The sequence below is a fragment of the Artemia franciscana genome, chromosome 5 (genome assembly GCF_032884065.1).
Source record: "Artemia franciscana chromosome 5, ASM3288406v1, whole genome shotgun sequence".
NCBI lineage: Eukaryota > Metazoa > Arthropoda > Branchiopoda > Anostraca > Artemiidae > Artemia > Artemia franciscana.
Window position 1 is genome coordinate 17096869 of NC_088867.1, and position 23789 is coordinate 17120657.

Sequence of the window (23789 nt, forward strand, 5' to 3'; positions counted from 1 at the left end):
GAAGTCCACTCTGCGTGTCGTTGCAACTTCTGTGACAGACGTCGGATCGACAGAGAAAAGAACGCTCAAAGGAAACTTGAGCAGAAAGAACTGGTTAAAACCGGACTAGATGTTCAGCTCCACGCTTTGATTTTTCGAATGATTTTCTCGGCAGATTTGATTTTCCGGCAAGTGCAGCTGCCGTCCTAACGGTTTGCCGAAGTCAAACCGTACTTTTCCTCCACTACTGTTAGAGTTGACGATCAAGAAAAATTATTTTCGGGCCTTTTGTCGGAGGAATATTTTTTTTTTTTTTTTTTTTTTTTTTTTTTTTTTTTTTTTTTTTTTTTTTTTTTTTTTTTTTTTTTTTTTTTTTTAGGGGGTGAGGGATTGCTGTGACAATATTTTTTTTTACATTGTCTTCTTCTTGGCTCAAAAACTTACAACTACAAGTTTCAAACTAATTAGGTACTAAAACTTCTTGAGCCCATCTCTTGACCCTGCCCCTATCCCCCACGACAATTTTTTTTTTAGCACTGAGAACGGCTTGGCGGAGGTTCGTGCCGAAAATTTTTTTGCTTTCGCCTTATTGCTTCGATCTATCCGCTGGGGGAAATAACCCTCGTTTTCTTTGGTTTTTTCTTTTTTTTCAAAAGTTTGCAGGAGGCTATGGTTTCGACTCTATCCCACGGCGACGGTACAATTTCTTCCCGAATCCTAATTATTTGTTCTAATTTTGGAGCTCTATTTGTATTTTTTCATACTGAGCTCAGGATGCGCATCGCTGTGTTCCAGTATTTGTCCATTGTCGGATCGAAGAATCTAAATTTAAAAATGCGAATATTGTAATCCTAGATTGGCCGCATTTTGGAAATAATTATCTCCAAGATAGTGATGGTTTTTCTTTAAGTTTTTCAGAACTTTGATATCAGCTTAAACTAATCAAGTTGTTACCGAAAGCCTAACGAAATAAGTTTGCTGCTTCCCAACAATTTAAGTGGAAATATTCCCACGTTGATATCTTCTAGTAATTTTCTTAATATCTTTTCAAGCTATTTATGAGAGTGTAAAAAAGATTAATTGAAAGTGGCCATTTTTACATTGGAAAGCTCTAAGGAAAATTAAATTAGTTGAGATAATAAGTATTTTTTGAGCGGCGGATTCTGGATTATCTGAAATGTATCTATATAGTATATTAACCAAAAGGATTCAACCTCTTAAATAATTCAATATATCATTCTTATTGCACAAATCACTTTTTTCTTCATTAGTAGTTGTTTATATATTCTTCTTTTTTAGGCTCAAATTTTTTTATTGGGTATTCTTATAATAGCAATGGCTGATTTTGTAGTTGGTAGTATTATTGGACCCATGTCAGATGAGGATGTTGCCAGAGGATTTACCGGTTATAGCGGTAAGTCAATCTCCTATTGATGCCTATTAATTTTCTATATTGGAGATGAATTCAGCCAATTAATCGATTGGTCAGTTCACTGGTGCCATAGGGTGGTACAGCGACAATTTTTTGCACCCTCTTTTGTCATGGAATACCAAATTATACAAATACGGAAAATCTTTGCAATGTTCGAAAAAAAATCTGGTGCTAAGATTTTTTCCCACCCCTTTGCGCCGCAGATAGAATTTCGAAATCTGGAAATTGAAGGAGCGAAACTGTTTTTGAGCGTTGGTACGCGGGCTTACTGAGGTTAAATGGGACTAAATGAGTAGGCAACCAAATGAACAATTATAAACTAACCTAGATTAATCATTTAGTAATTTTATAACCGTTTAGCTCTTTAGTTCGACGCAAGACAAATTCTCTTCTGAAATTTTGACCCAGCCTTACTCACCAGTCACAGGTAAATTGATTCTATGAATCATTTGAATTGCTGCTCAACAATACTCTTAGTTTGTAAAAATTGCTTGTACTTTTTGTACTATTAACAACTCATTACAGCACCAAGTCACATAAGGCCAACACAACTCCATGTGCTTTTTTTTCCACTCCAATCTATTCAAATCTTCACTATTTACCCCCTCGAATGAAGTTTGGATTTCTTTAAACTCTTTCTTGTAACCTCTAACCCCTTTCCTCTCATTCTGTGATGATGTGAGTTTTGTTTGTCCCCCCGATGGATGTCCAAAAAGCCCAATCTCTGGCAATGAATCATCCGTATTACGGGGCCTATTCACCTCGGTCTTTTTGTCAATATAGTAATAGAAAGTTGGATCGAACCACATTTTTAGTACAACTTAAAATTCGAGAAAAGACAAAATTTTATGGGATTTTTATGGTACTTGGAATTAACCAAGCGACATATAGCGATCGCAAATTCTGTCGGTCGGTCTGTCTGTCTGTCTGTCCCGGTTTTGCTAGTTTAGGCACTTCCAGATAAGCTAAGACGATGAAATTTGGCAGGCGTATCAAGGATCAGACCAGATTAAATTAAAAACAGCCTTTTCCCCGGCTTGACCATCTGGGGGGGGGGGGGGGGGGGGGTGGAGTGGGGGGTTGATTAATTCGGAAAAATTAGAAAAAAAGAGGTATTTTTAACTTACGAACAGGTGATCGGACCTTAATGAAATTTGATATTTAGAAGGATATCGTGTTTCAGAGCTCTGTTTTTAAATCTCGACCGAATCTAGTGACATTGGGGGGAGTTGGAGGGGGAAACCTAAAATCTTGGAAAACGCTTAGAGTGGAGGGATCGGGATGAAACTTAGTGAAAAACTAAGCACAAGTCCTAGATACGTTATTGACATAACCCGGACGGATCCACTCTTTGGGGGAGTTGGGGGGAGGGTTAATTCTGAAAAATTAGAAAAATGAGGTATTTTTAACTTACGAAGGAGTGACCGGATCTTAACGAAATTTCATATTTAGAAGAACCTCGTAACTCAGATCTCTTATTTTAAATCCTGACCGGATCCAGTGTCATTGGGGGAGTTGGGGTGGGGGTGTTGGTGGAAATCTTGGAAAAGGCTTCGAGTGGATGGATCAAGATGAAACTTGGTGGGAAAAATAAGCACACATCCTAAATACGTGATTGACATAACCGGAACGGATCTGCTCTCATTGGGAGAGTTGGGGGGGGGGGTGAATTCTGAAAAAAAATAGAAAAAATGAGGTATTTTTAACTTACGAAGGAGTGATCGGATCTTAATGAAATTTCATATATAGAAGGACCTCGTAACTCTAATCTCTTTTTTTAATTTTCGACCGGTTCCAATGTCATTGGGGTGAGTTTGGGGGGGGGGGGGGGGTGGAAATCTTGGAAAACGCTTAGAGCGGAGAGATCAAGATGAAACTTGGTGGGAATGATTAGTACACGTCCAAGATACGTGACTGACACAACCGGACCGGATCCGTTCTCTTTGGGGGAGTTGAGGGGGGGGGGGGGGGTAATTGAGAAAAATTAGAAAATATGAGGCATTTGTAACTGACGAACGGGTGATCAGATCTTAATGAAATTTGATATTTAGAAGGATATTGTGCCTCAGAGCTCTCGAAGTCGAAGCCCTCGTCTATTGTGCAAAATTTGATCTCCTTCAATGACATTTGACATTTCATATTTATTTATTTAAACTAAAAAAAAACTACAAAATATGACATTCCTGCCAGGAAAGCACGAATGAGTACTTGGCTTGGGCAGGGAAATAAGTAATATTAATTAAATTTATTTATAATGTATTAATTAAATGAGTTGTAATATATTAATTAAGAAAGTTAAATAAGTAATTAAATTAGTGAAAATCAAAATAAATTAAATAAGTATAATATATTAATTAAATAAGTTAATAAAATAGGGTTCCATTCAACTTTGTAAGTTTATCTACAATAATATTAATTAGATATATTTATTTATATAAATATTAATTTTAGGTCTTTTTTAAGATCCTTGGTTATTAAGGTCCTTCTTTAAAGTCTTTGGTGTAAAGTTGTGGTAGATGAAAGGAGCTCTTGAATCACATAATTAATTCTAAATAATTCTAATCTTGAAATGTTCGTAGAAAAGGAATTAGCAATAAAACGAGATTTAACCTTAATACTGGGTTTATGCTGACAGGGGCCCTCGGCTATTGTGCTAAATTTGATCTTCTTCAATGATAATCTTGTATTTTGAATCTTTTTGTTTTTTCAATTCTTATGTGCTATTGAATCAGAGATTGGGTCTGTTATCGTATCAGAAGTTTGTCAAGCTATTGCTCGTCTTAAAAAAAAAAAAAAGTCCTTGATCAATTATGCGGCTTACATCTAAAACATGCTAGTGACAAGCTATTAATGCACCTTCAGCTTCTCTACCAGATTATTTTCAATACCGGTGCTGTGCCTAAAGTTTTCCGTATTGGTTCGCTTACTCCTGTTATCAAAAAAGGAAAAGATAGCAAATAATACTGTTCATGTAGGCCCATAACCGTATCCTCGGTACTATGTAAGCTGCAAGAGCTTCTGGTACTTGAAGGCCTACTTGCTGTACCCTGAACAGTCAGTTTTGTTTTAAGGCTGGTCATAGCCAAGAACACATCCATTCTATAATTTCGAATATTGTCGTTGAAACGGAGAGAAATGATGATATACTGATTCTGATGGTAAATGAAGTTTCTCGTGCCTTCAACTGGGGCGTCCATCATCAGCTGCTATATTCTGTGAAAAGTCGTGGTCTTGATAGCACTGTTGTGAAGGGTTTTCAAAAATATGTATGCGCGGCGCAAGGTCATTATAGAAGAAGAAGAAGAAGGTCATTATAAAGTTCCTACTCGCACTGGTTTTATATCAAGCAAAGCTTCGATTAGAGTATGGAGAGGTATCCGCCAAGGCGGTAAAATATCACCACACCTTTATAACACTCAGGATCTTTTAAAAATTCAGGAGAAAGTTATGATGGGTTATATATTTAGAGTTTTGGACATTTCTCTTCTTAATATTGCTGATGATATTTTAAACCTTAGCTGGACGCTGTCATCAGTTGAGGAAAATTATTCAGTCCTTAGTAGCGAAAATGGAAAATAAGTTTGTCCTCCAACGCATCTAAGAGTGTTATTCTTATTTTTGACCTTTCTCAGGTTACGACATAAGGTGTGCGTCTAGGAAGTCAAAATGTTTCCTGATTTGAAAGCATTGAGTATCTTGTCCTTCCAATTGTTACAAGTGTCAAACCAACCCGGTATCTCTTGCTTGCGCATATTGATGAAAAGTTATGAAAGCAGTTAAGAGCAGTTTTACTGCTGATGATGAACACTGTATATGTGTTCGAAATATCCAGTTAAATAATTTTATATCTATTCACTGTCAATAAAAAGGTATTATCCCTATTTTGAACTGTTTTACTTTCATATTGTCCTAGGCAATGATTTAGCATTAGTTTATATTTTATTTGTGTTCTTGTATGTTTTATTTTTTTTCTATTTACTCTATTATAACACCTTCATGTGTTTTTATGGAGAAATAAAAATTTTCATTCATTCATTCGGATTATGCTGTGTGCATCTGTGTATGTATATGTGCATCTGTTTGTACCAGATGCACGGTTTGTCAGATTAAACCCAAAACACTCTTAGAACTTGCATATCCCAATAAATTATGGATAGATACTTTTTGTTCAGCAGAATAAATAAGGAATATACAAAAGAATTGTCATATAATATAATTCTCATTGATCATTGACCCCATTGCACTTCCTGGCTGAAGGGCCAAGAAACGGAGATCAGCACCGCCGGTACAGACTGTAAAGTCTAATGCCGTGTCCTTTACCTTTTTTACCTTTTTTTATTCTCATTGATATAATTTCATCTTTTACAATTGCTGACATATCAAATTATATTTACAACTTGTAAGAAACAATAAATATACATATATGCATCTGTGTTTATACTGTATCGAATTCGTGTTCTAATGGGGTTGATCCGGACAGCTGCAGTAATTTTCTCTTTTTCCAACTGATGAATATTGCTTCGTCTATTCACTGTTCTTTGGAGTTTAGATAAAACTGATAACCAAAGTTTCTAGATGTCACTCAATCTTTGTTCTATAAAAAGACGCGAGTCCTTAAACTCATGTTACTAACGAAATATGTTTGAGGCTAAATGTAGGTAAAAAAAAATCTCCTAAACAGTTAAATAATGTTTCCCCGACCTTGTAAATTTGTCTAAAAATCTAGATAAACAACACATGCTTGAGACCGTTAAGCGAACTCCACGTGAGGTAAACCTCTTCTTCTTTATTCTTTTGTTAATCCCTCTCCTCCGAACAAGAGCTTGAACCCCGCTAAAAGAAATGACAGATAGACTGGGAAACATAAAAATATGAGGCACAAATATATATTTTAATACGGTTGTTCAGTTTATTCAGTTCAATCGATTTGTTCATCACGACTTTATTATTCTCTTTAAATGTTTTAAACCATGCAAGTAAAGAAGACGTCTAGTTTTCAAGTCCAAGAATCATAGTATATAGTAAAATGATAGCATAAAGTGATGTCACCTGTATCTATGCAAAATGCGATTGGTTGCTAAGTCAGCATCAAAATTGTCTCCTTAAGACAAATATTGTATTTCACTTATAACCTGAAAACATAATATGCCGTGCATGCACATAAAATCTGCACATAACTAAAATTAGCAATTGATGAAGAAGCATAATAACCATTTATCTGATACAAGATTACTGTAGAAGCTTCAATAATGTTTAGCAATTTTTTAAGATAAATTACTTTATGCGTTGAAAAAAACTATTTGAATCGATAAATCAGAGAAATACACTTGTCGAACCTTCTAATTTAGCGAATAGGTTGACAGGGTCTAAATACAATTTTCAGAACATGAGCTTGATAGACTTGCAATGGGTGAGGATTTATCCCGTAGATTTTTGTGGGGGGAGGAGCAATAATATAAAAATTAATTTTATTTGATAACTTGAATAAAAATACTGGAAAATTTGAATTTAGCATAAACAGCTGGGTCTAAGCTGTAAGCAGGGTTGCCACCTGTAGCACAAAAGTGCTATGTTAGCACTATTACAGTCAATTTGTTGACTTTAGTACCGAAAATCGCTGTCTAGCTCGCAAATTTGAGCAATCGTTGCACTTTAGGAACTGACCATTGTGGCAACCATTGGTGTGGAGCCCTTTCCCTGTGAATGTCTCTGACACGAAAGATGCTAGGTCGTCTATCTCTGACCTAGAGGTCTGTCAGCTGAAGAATTTGGAAATGCGTTCTTCGACATGCCGTTGACACTCCTCCTGGAAGTTTGAATGATGATTTATCTTTGTTGTTGTGAATGATTTTGTTATTGTTTTATTGACTCTAAAAATTTTTGTGTTTTTTTTTCTGGTGCTACTTCCTTTTTCATGACGTTGTTGAACCAATTTGTAATAAACCAATTAACTAATTGATCAGCATCATTTCGAGAAACTATTTATTTGCCACTGATCACTTTTTGTGTTAATTAAAATTTTAATCCAAGAGAGGAGCTCAGAGGATTTCTCTAAATCTTTCCTAGCTGGAAAGAATTGAATGGTCCTGACTATACATAAGCTTTTAAGGTAAAAATTTGATCAAATAAGTATTTTAGATCAAATACAAAAAAAAACTGCAGGGGATTCAGAGAGTTTAAAAAAGGAGAAAAAGATTTTATGCTGAAAACAAATTTAATTGTTCGTACCTGGTTGCCGTTATTGGTATGTAGCTCTAATTTCCAATCACAATACCTTTTTACTTTTTTTCATCTTCCTTTTTACCTGATACAATTGACATTTTTCTTTTTTTTCAGGTGAAACTCTACTAAACAATTTAGCTCCAGATTATCGATATAGTGAAGGCGTGGAGCACAGTTTCTTCACCGTATTTGCCGTTTATTTCCCAGCTGCTACTGGTATTCTCGCTGGTGCTAATATATCTGGTGACCTGAAGGTAAAATTGGTTATAATCAAATTCTTTAAGACGATTGCACCTAATTTTACCTGAAGCGTTTGACTTTTATGAATAATTTGTGACACGAAGATTACTAACATTATAAAAACTTTAAATAATTTTAACGGATATGGTTTGGAACAGGGCCAGCGTTGGGAGTCTGTATGGTCAGTCAGAGCTCATTTGGCTCAAAATGGGTACCTGGAGAAATATTGGGGAAAATTGGGTAGCATCGGATGATTTGACTAGCCACGCATAGTAGTCCTGGTCGAAGGCAACGAATCTAAAGGTCGTTACCTGCGCTATGCTGATTATTGCCTGAATGCGAAAATATTTTTTTTTTTATAACTTCAGTCTATGTATAATACAGTTTTTTTTAAACTCTCTCTCTCTCTCTCTCTCTCTCTCTCTCTCTCTCTCTCTCTCTCTCTCTCTCTCTCTCTCTCTCTCTCTCTCTCTCTCTCTCTCTCTCTCTCTCTCTCTCTCTCTCTCTCTCTCTCTCTCTCTCTTTCTTTCTATTATACAAATCCCCTAAAAACAGCAACCACCCAAGTAAGTGTTATAAAAACCACCCAATATAATGATAAACCCAAATTTAATTAAATGCTTTTTGGCGGTATGCGTCATTAGTAAATCTAACAGAGACCGCACAAAGTAACTGAAACCTTGTTTCAAACTTGTTTGCAAAAAGAAGTAATCTTAATAATTATTAAGAGTTATTAAAATTATTAAGAGATATTAAGAGTTATTAAAAACCGAACTATTAAAAAAACGGATTACAAAAAAAAAACTTTCGTCCTAAACCAGAGGAAGCGGTCCCAACCACAAATCAACCACTACGTCTAGGAGGGTGCCCTTCCACGCCCCCTGAATCCGCCACTGGTATCTTACACAGTTTGTAAATAGTGGGACTATTAAAAGGGTTTCTTCTTCGAATCCTTCAAATCACTAAACAGTCTTGCTTTTAGAGCCAAAACCAATCCCCCCCCTCCTGGGAGTTTGAATTATTGATATCCCACTGAACTCATAATTATAAAGAATTCCAGGCGGAAGAGATTTTTAGCTGTAGTTCAAGTTCAATCGGGTTTAATTAAAAAAAAAGGAAATAACTAAACATAAAGTACACTGCTCTGTGACAAAACTCACGTTGAGACCCATAAACATAAAAGATTCTTCACTAACACTCTGTACGGCTCCCACTTCACTCTTCGACACAGCCACACGCCTCCTCATAATATAATCTTAACCATAACGTTCTTCCCTCCCTTCCCGGACGTACAACCACCTCACCTAAATATAGTACAAAACAAAACTTCATCTAATTTAATTTAGCTTTTTAAAGTTTTTCAAAGTTTTATCTTTTTATAGTTTTTTTTTTATAAAGTTTGTAACTTCCAACTCCATCCATAGCAAGAGGTATTTTGAAGATCCCTCTCTATGGAAATTAACAAATGTGAGCTGCCTCTTACTTTTGGCACCTCATTTAACTAACTTTTCAATATATTAGAAGCTGATTTTTTTTTATTTAAACCCTCTCAAGTTGTGTTGGGTCTTATTCAACCTCCTGCCTTAAGGAAGAAGAAGTAGACGTTTCCTATGTGTCAATGTATTGTTGGAGCTGCAGGGAAGCAAACACTACAAATTCTGAAAAAAACTGTAAAAAATTCTTAAATATTTACTTATATCAATCGATCAATCAATCAATCTATTAATTCTAAAAAAATCTATTACAAACCTAAAGCAGTTCCTAAGCCCAAGAAGCTTTGCTTGTAATGGGCGACACAAAACAAAAATATAACACCTTTATAAAACATACACAATAGAAAAAACACTGGGGCAAAACAAAGACATTTATCAGATAGGACCTGTAACAGATAGGAGAAATAAGATATAACTGAAAATGATTTTAAAAGAAGAGAAGAGAAGAGAGACATATAAATTAGGATACAATTTGACGAGAAACTGTCTTTTCAGAAAGAAATAGAGGGGCATCAGGAGGGATGGAGTTCAATAGTAGAACTGATCGATAAACAGGAGACCTCTGAGCTGCTGTTGATGATCGTTTAGGAAAAATAAATCTGCGAGAAGAACTAGGTAAAGAAGAAGAGTAACTATCTGAGTCTGTCCGTAAGAAAAACTGATGCAGAGACGGTGGAAGTGTACCTAGAAAAGTAGAATGGGCTACATAAAGACAACTTTTACTTATAATACAATCCAGTGGAGTTATTTCAGTATCATTATAAAGATCAGAGGAATGGTAAAGCCGAGGGAGCAGAAAAGCAGCCTTCATTGCCCTATTTTGTGCTCTTTGAATTGAGAAGAGAAGAGATTTGTTAGTACTACACTAGACAGAGCAGCAATAAGAAAGGTAAAAAATAATAATAAAAGCATATTAAAGATAAAGCATATCATCTAGGGGAAGAAAAAAGTTAACCCTGTGCACCATTGGAGACTGGCGGAGGACAAGGGACCGGGTGTGAGTTATATGGAGTTTAAAAGAAAAAAAATAGTCAAGATACTCACCAAGAAATTTCACCATGGTAGGTTCTGGTATGGTATCATCCCCATAAGACAGGATGATTGGCTCCTGTACGTCTTTCACAGGATAAGGGGGTCCTGAAATGTATAATGGAACTGTTCCGACTGTTGAGAGCCATACCATTTTACCAGAACCAGTCATTTACTGCATCAAGAATACATTGAGCTACGGAAGTGGCAGGTGCCAGGTCCACTGCAGCAATGAAAAAGTTACTGTCGTCAGCAAAAGAAATAAGGTGCGTAAGTGGATGAAGACCATCAACAAGATCATTAGTATAAATTAAAAACAAAAGTGGTCTAAGCACAGAGCCATGTGGGACACCTTTCAATATAGGCAAAGTAGAAGTTGAAGTACCATAAACCGAAACACACTGAGATTTCAAAGACCTTGGCCATTCTAGTGGGACTCCATGCACCCCAAATAAAGATGGTTTAGACAAAAGAACTCAGTGGTCGACTATAGCAAATGCCTTTAAAAAGCATGAAATAGACCCAAAACTCGCAAGCCCTTGTCAAGATTAACACGCACAAACTCTGTTGCATCTGGAAGTGCATGCAAGGTAAAGAAAGTGGGACGAAAACCATACTGATGTTTAGTTATGAGAGAATTTCCTGCAGTCGTATTGTACTAAATATAAGTGAAGGGAGTCTACGATACACTACTTTTTCAACAACCTTAGAGTTGACGGAAAGAAGAGAAATAGGTCTATAGTTTGAAATTAGAGATAAATCACCTTTGTTATGCAAACGTACAACATTAACAACCTTAAATAAATAAGGAAAAACACGAGGAGAAAGAGAGAGGTTAGATATGTGTGAGATGGGATTAGAAACAAACTGACCAATTTTTTAAGGACATTATTGCTCAAAACAAAACTGTTAACTGAACAGCTTCTTGGAAGCTGGGAAATAATAATAGAAATTTCAGTAACACAGCATGGGGGAAGGAAAAATGACTTTTCTGCTAAGGGAAAGCTACCCACTCTACTCTGGGTTGGAATAGCACCCGAAGGAAGTGGGGTGAAATACGAATTGAAGGTGCTCGCTGTAGAATTTTTGTCCAAAATAGATCCATCAGGTTTCCTGCAATGACATGGGGGGGGACTGTATGAGTCTCTTGCGGGAAAGAGCTTCATTAACTACAATCCAAATCTTGCACAAGTTCCCCTTACACTCATCAATTCGACGCGAAAAATACAGCTTTTTAGCTGCACATACTGAAGATGTAAACACGTTTTTATAATGTTTATACTTCAAAAGATCATCATCTTTCTTACTTTTAACATGCAGTTTTGAACAGAGACGCCTTCATATGTGTAGCATTGATCAGACCTTTAGACATCCATGGGCATTCGGGTGTAGAATTCCTTTGCCTCTTTCTAAGAGGAAAATGCTTATCCAACAGATCTCCCATGCGACGCAAAAATGAACTTGTTGCGCATTCAACATTGTTAGTTTCAAGAACATAGGACCAATCATTACTCTGAAGACTATGCATTAAGTTAGAAATTCATTTATCTGCAATAAGTTCCAAAAGAAAACTCACCTTGCTCGTCCACAGCAATTAAAGTTTTAGGCACACATAGTGATAGAAATATAGGGAAGAGATCAGAAAGATCAGTGAAAACAAGACCAGAAGTAAACTTCTAATTAGGAGAATGAGAAATAAAAATATTATCAAAAATGGCAGAATTTCTTTGTAGGATCAACACGAAAAGGAAAAAAAAATTGAATGAAGTCGCCCAGAAGAAGGAAGCACATCAAATAGATGGTCACATTCATTACTTGATCCAACATTTAACATATCACAATTAAAATCTCCCAAACATAATTACGTTTTTTGAGAGAAAGTCTCCACACAAGAAAGCTGATGAAACAAATCACAGAACAGATGTGTTGAAAAAGGAGGGGGCTTATAAAACAAACAAACAGTATCACACGCAAACTGGATTTTCAGATCAATCACAAGGGAATAAAATGTCTTACTATTAGACACTAGTAATATAAACAAGGATTCCTTGTCCGAACGTCTATTAAATTGAAATAAATACCCCCTCAGCGTTTTGTTACCATTCTAAGGATATGAACAGTAATATAACCATGCATATTATAAGCAGTTAAAATTTCACTATCAGGTAACCATTTTTCTGTTAAGCATATGACATCAAAAGGGCAAGAATTATCAGACCATAAATACAATTTCAGACTATCCCACTTATCTCTTATACCATGCACATTCAAACAAAATACATTGAGGCTACTATCTCAAGACAGTAAGGGGTATAATTTTATCACAATGATCAATAGTAATACGATATTGCACCTAGAATTAACCCTAGATTCAAGGAGAGGGTCAAATGTGTTTACCAGCACTATTTATCTGATCAAAAATAACAGAATTAAGAATAGAAGAATTCAAAAGGAAAGAGACATCATCCAGACATAATAAGTGCATACACCATGCAAACAAATCTATACAAGCAGGCTGAAGTAGCAGAGGGCTGGTTGAAACTATAAAGGAAAAAGATATAGGCAACAAGGAAAAAAAAATCTGCAAGAACAAAGAGCAATAGCTAAATACAAAATTCAAGAAAAAAACATACAAAGAGAAAGACAAAGAAAAAACAAAATAAAGTTAACATAACATCGTGTACCCTGCAACTTAATATTCAACACACAACTCCTTCCTTAAAAAAAACAATCAAAATTAAGATGAAAAAATAATGCTTTTTTTCTTCAGAAGAAAAACAAAAAATCGTTTTTGTTAGAAGTAAACAACATATTTACAGCAAACCCGAAGAACTTAATGGGTAAACATCTACTTTAACAAAACCTTACATGCACAATCACTACCAGCCACTTCGCAGTAAACTTTCAGTTTACTGTGAAATTCATTTAGCTCATCAACTGTCAAAACAGCCTGAAGTATAGCTTCCAACACCTGAAGGCCAACATGTCTTATCGAAAAAAAAGGATAGCTTGGAAATAACCTGAGGTTGCCGAACAAGCGGTGACACTCAGACTCATGATTTAATACCATTTTATTAACTTTATATCCTATTGATTTAATCATTAAAGTCATATTTAGAAAAGAAGCCATATTTAGAAAACAATTTATTTTTCAACATGCATATAAATTCATTTACTCTACAACTGCTTTAATTTTCCCACCTAACGAATTCCATAACTTAACCCTCTAAAACCTAGAGAAAAGACTAAAACTGGATGTAAATAATTATTTCATTAATCACATTAATAAGTTTAGAAATCATAACATAGGAATTCCCCACCGTGTTTGTGAAGATTTTTCCAAATTACTAATACCGATTGTTTTACTCATTTCATACTCGTTTCAAATATGATACCACTTCTTAATAAGCACGCTTCACAAATAGTACCTATTAACTACACTTTCGTACAGAGGTAAACTATTTTTGGTAATGAAAACGAAGAAAATTGGAAGCAGTTTTTCTCTCACTTCTTCTTGTAATGTGAACTCATCAACTAAAACCAACTGCTCGTCTTTCTTTTGCGAACTTGGCGGTTGTCCATATAAAAAGCAAGATTTTATTCGGCTTGCTCAATATACAAGATAATAAGCGCATGTTGATTTAATGTAATCTCCTAATCTACTACAACAAGCAAATGAACAAAAATTACACGACGGACAACCAAGGCTTCTAAAAATTACAGTCAAAATGGTATACAGCAAGCACTTCAGAACTTTATTTTGACCAGCTGAAGTATAAAAAAAGAAGCTAGAATTAACTACAAGATTTTTCATTCTTATCTTTCAGTCTTATTTGTTCTTACGTAACACCTATTTATCTTATACTTATTCTTACCTATTCATTTTTATATGAATATAATTATTATTCATCCCTACTTTTCATTTATAAATATAATAATTAATCTTTACACCTTTCATTCATAACTATATATTTGTCATATTTGTCTTTCAAGGATCCATCAGAATCCATTCCGAAGGGAACTTTAACCGCCATCTTGATATCATCCGTGACTTACATTGCTTTTGCTATTATTTGTGGTGCCACAGTTGTTAGAGATGCCACGGGCAATGTTCTGGACCTGGTTAATGGCACCATTGGCAATGCGACTGCTTGTGAACCCGGAGCATGTGAATGGGGACTTGAAAACAGTTTTCAGGTTGGTTTTTACTTAAGAGATTTTTTGGTGCTATTGGGTACGTTAAAGGAAATTCATGAAAAATTTTACGGTAAGCTCAGTAATCGGGAGAAGAAAAGTTACTGACAAATCCAGCCTGTGCAGTCGTGTAATTTTGTAATTTAGACCCCGAACTGAGGCTAATTCCATTTCTAAAGATTCACTACCATCTCATCTAGTGATCTATAGGAAAACAAGATGGTAATTTCATGCTAAAATTGCATGTCAATACAGAAGATTAGTAATATTTGGTTTGACATGAGAAAATTTGTATCTTGTGTAACCATTTGCATAAATAACTAACTGTGATTCTTTCTCCCTGTTTGTCGTTTTCAATGGCTGTAAGAGATGCTCAAGTTGCCTATTTTAGTTCTAACAATACGGTATAGCAAATTTCAATATTCTCTGTCTAGTTTTAAATAATTTTCGGTCCTTTGTATTAAAACTTATTTTATTGCAAAAAGTAAATAAAGAAGTGCCAAGAAATTCAGGAAAATAAGATTTAGCAAAGGGTTAACGATTCTTTCACCACTTGGCCTACCAGCTTTCATGAAAAACAAAACAACATAACAATTCTATTAATTATCTAGGGAATAATTTCGGCTTTAATCCTGTAATATTGCAAATAGATTAAATAAAGTATGCAATTTTCTTTGGAATTTTCTACTTTTTACTGAAGTAACCATGATCTACACTATTATAGGCAATGTCTCCATCTTCCCACATTAAAGCGTTGATGATTCAACTGGTTCAAACGTAACTCAACCACCATCAACTCAAACACTATAACTCGACCTCTAAACACCGAAACCACCCTCAATACAACTACCACATAACTCAACTACCTTAAATTCAACCACCATAACACTTATCAACTGCTTAGAAACCACCTCGTAACTCAACCGCCACATAAGTCAGATTTGTTTCGATTTTTTGTCTCGTGAGGGATTTTTTTTTTATATATTATTGTAAAAAAGGAGCAAAATTCGAGACATTGCAATTGTTGCCGTTTTTTGCAAAGAAAAACATGGCTCAAAGAGGGGACAACTTGACTCCAGAGAGCAAATGCGTTTGGGCGATTCGTATTAATTTTTCTGCTATTCTTTCATAAAATCCTTAACAACTGAATATCTTTTTTATCTTCTAAATTAATTTAAGCTTAGATCTCACCACAAGCACTGGGGGATACACAAACACTGGACGAAAAAGGATTAAAAAAGAAAAAGATAGAGAAAGAGGGCGCCAGGAAAATAGTAGGGGGGGGGGATCATCCCTGGATCCGCTACTGATGGCAAGGTCCTTGAAAATGATATGCTTTGTTTCCTGTTATTCACTGGCTGGGTATTGTTTGTTGTATTTTTCATCGGTTCATTTTTTAGCACTCACTATTCATTAAAAAGCTCGAAAAGGTGTTTATTGATGGCATGTGGCACGCAAACGTGGCACTGTCAGTGCTGATTTAGTAAAACTACGTAGGGGTCAATATTAGCTTTCATATTACTTACTTTGACTTGTCTCCTGCCGGGCGCTGCTCGGCGTAGAGAGTGACATCTGCCTCCTCCATCCGCTTTGGTCCATGGTGAGTATTTGCTCTTCGCCCTGCCTAATGTTTGGCATCGTCAGGAACTCGGGCAGGCTTTCATATTAGCATTTAGTTATATTTCTCTGACCCTGATATGATGATGAGTCTTAGTTCCATCTGAAACTGTCTCGTCTGACGCTTTATCTGTCTACCCAGTTGAGTTTAATTGTTGTCGTTGTCATATCTAAAGGGCGTATCTGGCATTTTCAGACTTGAAATATTTGCCAAAACCCAGTTACTGAACTGCTCTCAAAGGGATAATCGGAATGGCAATGAATGTTCAGCCTCACTTTAACCTTCTTGACCTGCGTGAGGTTAGAGATTCCATGCTCTTGCGAAGAGCATGGATGACTTATAACAGTGTAAGATGGTGCTACTATCGACAAAAAAAATAAATAAATAACAAAGCCATGTAGCGTTTGGCGGTTTTTTCGGTGTAATAATAAGAACAATTAATTTGATTAGTGTAAGCGGGTAAAATTAGGGTAATAATAAGTATCTGATCTCAGTTTTTGACAGAAAAATGATACTGAAGCTTGAAAAATGCCTAGTGTCACTGGACACTAGATGATGTTGACAGTTTCATTTTTTCAACACTAGCGCCAGTTCCCCCTGTTATAAGTTACCCATACTCTTTGAATTCTCCCTTAGTGGGAGCTAAGCAATTAGTTCTTGACAATTATCTCATAAGCTCAAAAAGGTCAGATACAACCTTTCGGCGTGACAGTGAAGATATATCTCTGCGATTTCTCTTATAAATTCTTATCTAAGGAACTTCTACCCAGTGTCCTTACTGTAGTTACCATGGGTGGCTATAAATGTTCAATTAAGGATTTTAACGATAATCACTTCAATGGTGTACACTTAATGTTTCTTAGCCATCTAACCTCTAGAAACGGTGTACACTTAATGTTTCTTAGCCATCTAACCTCTAGAAACGGCTCCTACAAGATTTTTGGTGACATTTTTCACTTACTCTGGTGCCATCAAGATAAATTTATAAAGCGTGCATATATGCGTTCTACCTTTAAAAAGAACCAATGGCGATCTGCGAGTAACCTGCAAGCATAGGCAAAAAAAAAGAAGAAAAAAAAGGATCACTGCTACCAATAAAAAATTTTTTTTTATCGTTTTACTTGGTGGGGGCCTATGTAAAGGCTTTCGACAACAACGGTTTAAATGGTGCACTTTTTATTACGATTTGATACCATGTCCGGGGTGTTACAGGCTCTTTTGTATTTCTAAAAATGTGTCGATAGCATGTGTCGATGTGTCAAAATGTGTCGATGGAAATAGCAATTTATGAAGAAGGTATCCCTGCTATAAATAGATTATTTTTCCACTACAAAGAGCTTTGAGCCAGACTGATGCGTGAGCTCTCTTCAATTTTAAAAATTTCAAAAACATTTTGATTTTCCTATCTGATTTCGCAGTATGTGAAACCATCTCATGTTTTCCAGTTAGTTCTAAGTTTACAACTGATATCAAATGCACTTTTGCATTAAGAAGTTTACCATAAGCAATTACTAATCTCAGTCATAGTTCGCTAAATTAGGGTTATAACCATAAATTAATAGGTTTAGATTGTCAAACAATGGAGCAAAAACTAAAGTAATTGCAAAATATACAGTATGTTTTAATTACTATGCATAGTTTCTATCTGAAATTATGCTTTCCCTGGTGTGTGTTTTTTTTTCAATTATGCTTTGGCTAATCTCTGTGTTATGCAGGCTTATTTGGCTTATCACAATCATTATTATATTTAGTTAGATTTAAATTAGTATTTGTTTCTGGTCGCGCAAGCTTCTTTTTATTGCAAATGATTTCTCACTGGTCTCAAACAACTTTTCAAAAGATGGTCAATAAACATATTAATTAAAAGAAATATTATTTTGTTTCTAGAAATTGTTTTAAAAACATAAGATAAGCAGAATTAAAGTCCTACGATAATCTAAAGTTAAAATTATTACTGTTGAATAAGTTAAACCCAAAACGAACAGAAATATAAAATAAATAATAACATCCAACATAAAGACAACACTTACTGCTTAAAAAAAGATATGAATAATCACGTCAAACCTAAAAGGAACCGAAATTACTATAACACAAATAGGTGTAGGGGTTCTGCCTGTCGTAAATCTTCAAAAGGCTCTTACATCATTTGCGTTTTATTGAAAACTATGTATTTTGAACATCTCTTTTAGTTGTCAAAATACACAGGAAAAATAAAATCACTTAGTTAAACTAGATGAATGACAAAAAAAAAACTAATGAAAATAAGCTGAATGTTTACTATATGATGATATTAATCATGGGAATCTCAGCGATTCCTGATTCAATATTTTATCTAATAACACTTTCTGTTGTTGTAATTTTAAAAGAGCAAAAATGTATTGGATTTCCAGTTAAGTGCGAAAGACATAGAAAATACGATTGGAAATTGAAAGTTTTAGTGCTGTTTTTAATAGCCAATAGTGATTGGAGGGCAATCAACACCCCCACTTTACCTCTTTTTTTTCTTTAACCTTCAAAGATATTTAATCAAGTTTTTCACATTGCCATTTTGTTTATAAATATGCCTACAGGGACGAGATGACCCAACGGGGTCATGGGGCAATGGCTGTAGACAATGCAAAGTGGCTATTGTTTAAACCTATGTTTTATGATGGAATAGGGGGACTTGTGTAATATCTCAGAAATAGGTAGATGTATTAAGTTGAAACTTTCAAGAAACGCTGAGGGGGTTATTGAACTGAATGAAAAAAACGTTATGTGCGTCCAGGCTGTCAAATGGGTGTATGCACACTACCTCATGGACGGTTAAGGACATCAACTCGAAACTTACATCGAGACGCTTTATGTATCTAAGTCGTCAAAACGGCGTACCTGCAATGTTTTGGGAACGGTTAAGGGTATTAAGTTGAAACTTTTAGGAATGTTTTGGGAGATGTTGAATTAAATCAAAAGACATTTATGTAAATGAATATTAACAAAAAGGTATATCATCAACATCTTGGGAACTGCAGACGTATTAAGTTACGCTTCCAGGGAATGTATAGGGGACGGTCAAACTAAATCAGAAAATGCTGTTTGTATCCAGGTTGTCAGAAGGGCGTTTGTGCAATATATACTCGTATATTGGAGGTTTATGGCCTTTTACTAAGCTTTGCCTCTTTGTGTCACTAAATCTACTTTAAAAAAAAATGAAAGAGAAGCATCTTAAATACTCTTGTATTTTGGGGCATCCGTTTATTAGCACCATCTCCTGAGGAGGCAAGGAGCCGGGGTGTATTTTTTTAAGGAAAATTATCTTTGGGTTTAACATCTTATACTTGTAATTTTTATAGGTGCAATTCCCTGTTTGCAAGGCTTAAGGTGTAAATCTCAGTAGATGCCAGTTTCTAAACATTGTGAAGAATAAATTAATTTATGAAGACAGAAAATTCGGAACAAAGGTCCTATAGCCCTAAAATGGGCCAAAACAATTCGCTTCCCAAATCAGTCAGAAATTCATGTCCGTATGCCCTTAGGTCAAGATATCCTTAGTGCATAAAAAACTAAAAAAATTAGTTTGGCCCTAGAAATGGCGTAAAGCTGTTTCTTCAGAACAGCTTAAAACTTTGCCTGAGTCAAGGGAACCCTAATATGCAAGGAAAAACGTAAAACGTAATTTAGTTTGCCTGAAAAATTGGCCAAGGAAGACCAAAAATTGAATTAATTTAGCTATATCGATTCTGGTCGCCCAAAATAGAACCTTTTTTTTTGTCTTTGACTGGCTTGAAAATAATATTTCCTGGACAAGAAAAAACATTTTTTTTTTTGTTATTAGTTCAAACAGTTCGTGGTAACGAACTGTAGTAAGGAGCGACCCGGGTCAATAGTGGCCAAATCTCTAAAAAATGGAAATGTGATACCAATAGCTACATCAAAAGAACCGCATTTTAATGCTGATTTTAAATATGTAAGTTTCATCAAGTCTCGTCTTACCTATCAAAAGTTACGAGCCTGAGAAAATTTATCTTATTTTAGAAAACAGGGGGAACACCCCCTAAAAGTCATAGAATCTTAACGAAAATCACACCATCAGATTCAGCGTATCAGAGAATCCAATGAAGAAGTTTTAAGTTCCTATCTACAGAAATGTGGAATTTTATATTTTTTGCCAGAAGGCACATCACGGATGCGTGTTTATTTGTTTGTTTGTTTGTTTTTTTTCCAGGGGTAATCGTATCGACCCAGTGGTCCTAGAATGTTGCGAGAGGGCTCATTCTAACGAAAATAAAAAGTTCTAGTGCCCTTTTTATGTGACCAAAACAATTGGATGGCACCTAGGCCCCCTCCCACGCTAATTATTTTCCCAAAGTCAATGGATCAAAATTCTGAGATAGCCGTTTATTCAGTGTAGTCGAAAAACGTTATAACTATGTCTTTGGGGACCACTTACTCCCCCACAGTCCCCGTGGGAGGGGCTACAAGTTACAAACTTTGACCAGTGCTTACATATAGTAATGGATATTGGGAAGTGTACAGACGTTTTCAGGGGGATGTTTTGGTTGGGGGAGGGGTTGAGAAGAGGGGGATATGTTGGGGGAACTTTCCATCGAGGAATATGTCATGGGGGAAGGAAATTTCCATGAAGGGAGCGCAGGATTTTCGAGCATTATTTAAAAAAAACGAAAAAATAAATATGAAAAAGTTTTTTCAACTGGAAGTAAGGAGCAGCATTGAAACTTGAAACGAACAGAAATTATTACGCATATGAGGGGCTCACCTCCTCCTAATACTTCGCTCTTTACGCTAAAGTATTTTTAGGAATTTCAACTATTTATTTTACGGCTTTTGTGATTCAGGGGTCATTCTTAATGAATTGGGACAAAATTTAAGCTTTAGTGTAAAGAGCGAGGTACTGACGAGGGGGTGAACTCCCTCATATATGTAATAAAAACATGAGAATACAAAATTTCGTTACGTAAGCTAATTTATAAGTTACGTATATCTTTTACTAATAAAAATATTCGTAAAAAATTAAAAGTTTTAGTTGCCTTTTGAAGTAACCAAAAAATAGGAGGGCAACTAGGCTTCCTCCTCCACTCCTTATTTTTCTCAAAATCATTCGATCAAAACTATGAGAAAGCCATTTAGCCAAAAATAAATAAATATGCAAATTTCGTTTTAATTATTCCTCTGCAGAGAACCAGAATCAAAACATGCATTGATTCAGAAACGTTCAGAAATGAAATAAAAAAAAAACAATTTTTTTTATCTGAAAGTAAGGAGTGACATTAAAACTTAAACAAACAGAAATTACTTCGTATATGAAAGGAGTTGCTTCCTCATCAACGTCCCGCTCTTTACGCTAAAGTTTTTTACTCTTGTAAAAAGTAGAGTTGAGAGAAAGAGTCAAGCTTTAGCGTAAAGAGCGGGGCGTTGATGAGGAAGCAGGCCCTTTCATATACGAAGTAATTTCTGTTCGTTTTAAGTTTTAATGTCGCTCCTTACTTTCAGATAAAAAAAACTTTTTTTTTTTATTTAATTCAATCCCAAAGCGCATGTTGGCTGGGAAAAAAAATACCTGAGCAAATATAAAAATATGATTTGGTGTTAGCTCATGACGTGAGAAAATCTAAAAAAAATTCCCCCGATCAGTATGAAACTTTCAGGATATATAGAAAATAAAGAAGGGACATCAGTGAAGACAAGAAATGCTAAAAAAAAGAAAAACAGTTGATTTAATCGATTCGTGACACCACAATTTGGCCCAGAATGTTGTTGTCTTATACCAGTTTGTCACTTATAGGTCGTACGGACTAATTAATGGGGAAAACCAAGATAAAATATATAGAATAATTGGTTGCGATTAGTTACGCTCCAAAATGGGAATTTTTCTGTTTGGTCGGGATACACCTTGCATGTCACATGGATAAGGCCTAGAAGAACTCAACGAAGACAAACATTTGATCAAGTCGATTTGCGACTTTCCAACTGCTTTTTATTGTTTTTTATTTTTGATTATTTTCTTTATCTCCCTTTCTTTTGTTCTGTTTCGTTCTTTGCATTCCCTTCTTTCACATATTTTAGTTTTTTTCTTTTCTTTTCACTTTCTGTAGATACCTACGGATACTTCCTAGCCTATGTGAATTTAAATCTAAAACGATTATCTATTTCCTGGGAAAAGAAACCGCTTCGCGGGCTCTTTATCAAACAAAAAGCCCGCTTTAGCTGTCGTAAATCGCCTTCTTTGCTCGATGGCCTTCTGAACCCGCACGAATGTATCACAACATATATCCAAAATGGACCACATTATTTTGATGGAGATTTTACGAATTTTATGCCTTCTTTTCTTATGGTATTGACTACAGTCTATGTTCTTAGCATCTAACAAGTGAACACCTGATGCCTAAGGTTCATGCTAAAGGGATACTGAAACCTCTCTGCTAATCTATCTAAATAATATCCGAGACCAGATTGGCTAAGCATGACAAAAAAAAAACGAACAAACAAAAAACAAGGATAACCGCAGCCAGTGAAATTTCATCCGATACACACACTTATGAGCCTATAGATTCAGACCCCGCCGATATTTTCACCTAATAAATACGAAAACAACTGGGATTTTGGAAAACTGAAAGACTCGTCATTTTGAAAATGTATGAAATATTGTATCCTAGAGGTTGCTCTGCTTCTAAATTTTATGGTCTCCCAAAAATCCACCAATATGAAGTTGCTCTGTGCCCATTGTAGCTTCTTGTATCTCTCCAGTCATCAGACTGGAAAAAATGTTGTGTACAATTATTGTCCCTTTACGTCCACAGAAATTTCGTACATTAAAAATTCAGTTTACCATGCTGATACATTGAAAGACCTTAATACAAAAAAAGACACGAGTTTGGCTCGTTTTGATTATATTTCTATGTATACTACTTTTGATATTAAAAAATCAAGCTTTCTCTCTAAAGAAAAAAGAAATCCTAAGATAAAATTGACCAAATAGACCACAGTATCAAAACCAACATGTATTTTGGCCACATTTGCAGTAATTTTTGCTTATGTTTCAGATACAGTAGCTCATTTTTCACCCAAACTATGGTTCTACCAATGGATATAGATTTAATCTTTTTTGGCCACTTTTTAAATTGAAGTAATTAAAACCTCTGGTTCAAAAACATCCCTTTCGAAGTACTGTCCTCGGGAAAATTTATGGATGCCTTTATTCCTGTAATGGATCATTAAGGATGTCATTTAATACCTTGTTGGCACATCTTCACACTTTAGATTCTAATCTCCAGTTAACTTTAGAGCCAAAAGAAAACCATAAACAGCCCTTTTCTGAAGGTAAATGGTGCTCTAGTTTGGGGATTGCCTCTTGTAGTCTTTGTGCTAAAGTTTTATAGTGCTTTTTCGAAAGGATATCTGAATCCAACAAGTATAGGTAATGGGCAACTGCGACTGTTTTATTGAACGATTGCCTTCTGAAACATTTGAAATGAAAATCATATTGTTTATAGCAAATACGCATGCATAAGCTTTTCTATCTCAGGGACATTGTGAAAAACACTTCCAATTCCACTCCAATTGCTCTTGTGTTCGAGCTACTACT

The 23789-nt window shown here is 35.3% G+C and overlaps 1 protein-coding gene across 1 annotated transcript in view; it reads left to right on the plus strand.

Annotated features, from left to right (window-relative positions):
- LOC136027039 (bumetanide-sensitive sodium-(potassium)-chloride cotransporter-like) overlaps positions 1-23789 on the plus strand; it is a 201629-nt gene that overhangs the window by 87228 nt on the left and 90612 nt on the right. The window contains exons 8-9 of the mRNA XM_065703960.1: positions 7748-7887; positions 14389-14592. Of these exons, the coding sequence (XP_065560032.1) occupies positions 7748-7887; positions 14389-14592 (344 nt within the window). The remainder of the gene's footprint in view (positions 1-7747; positions 7888-14388; positions 14593-23789) is intronic.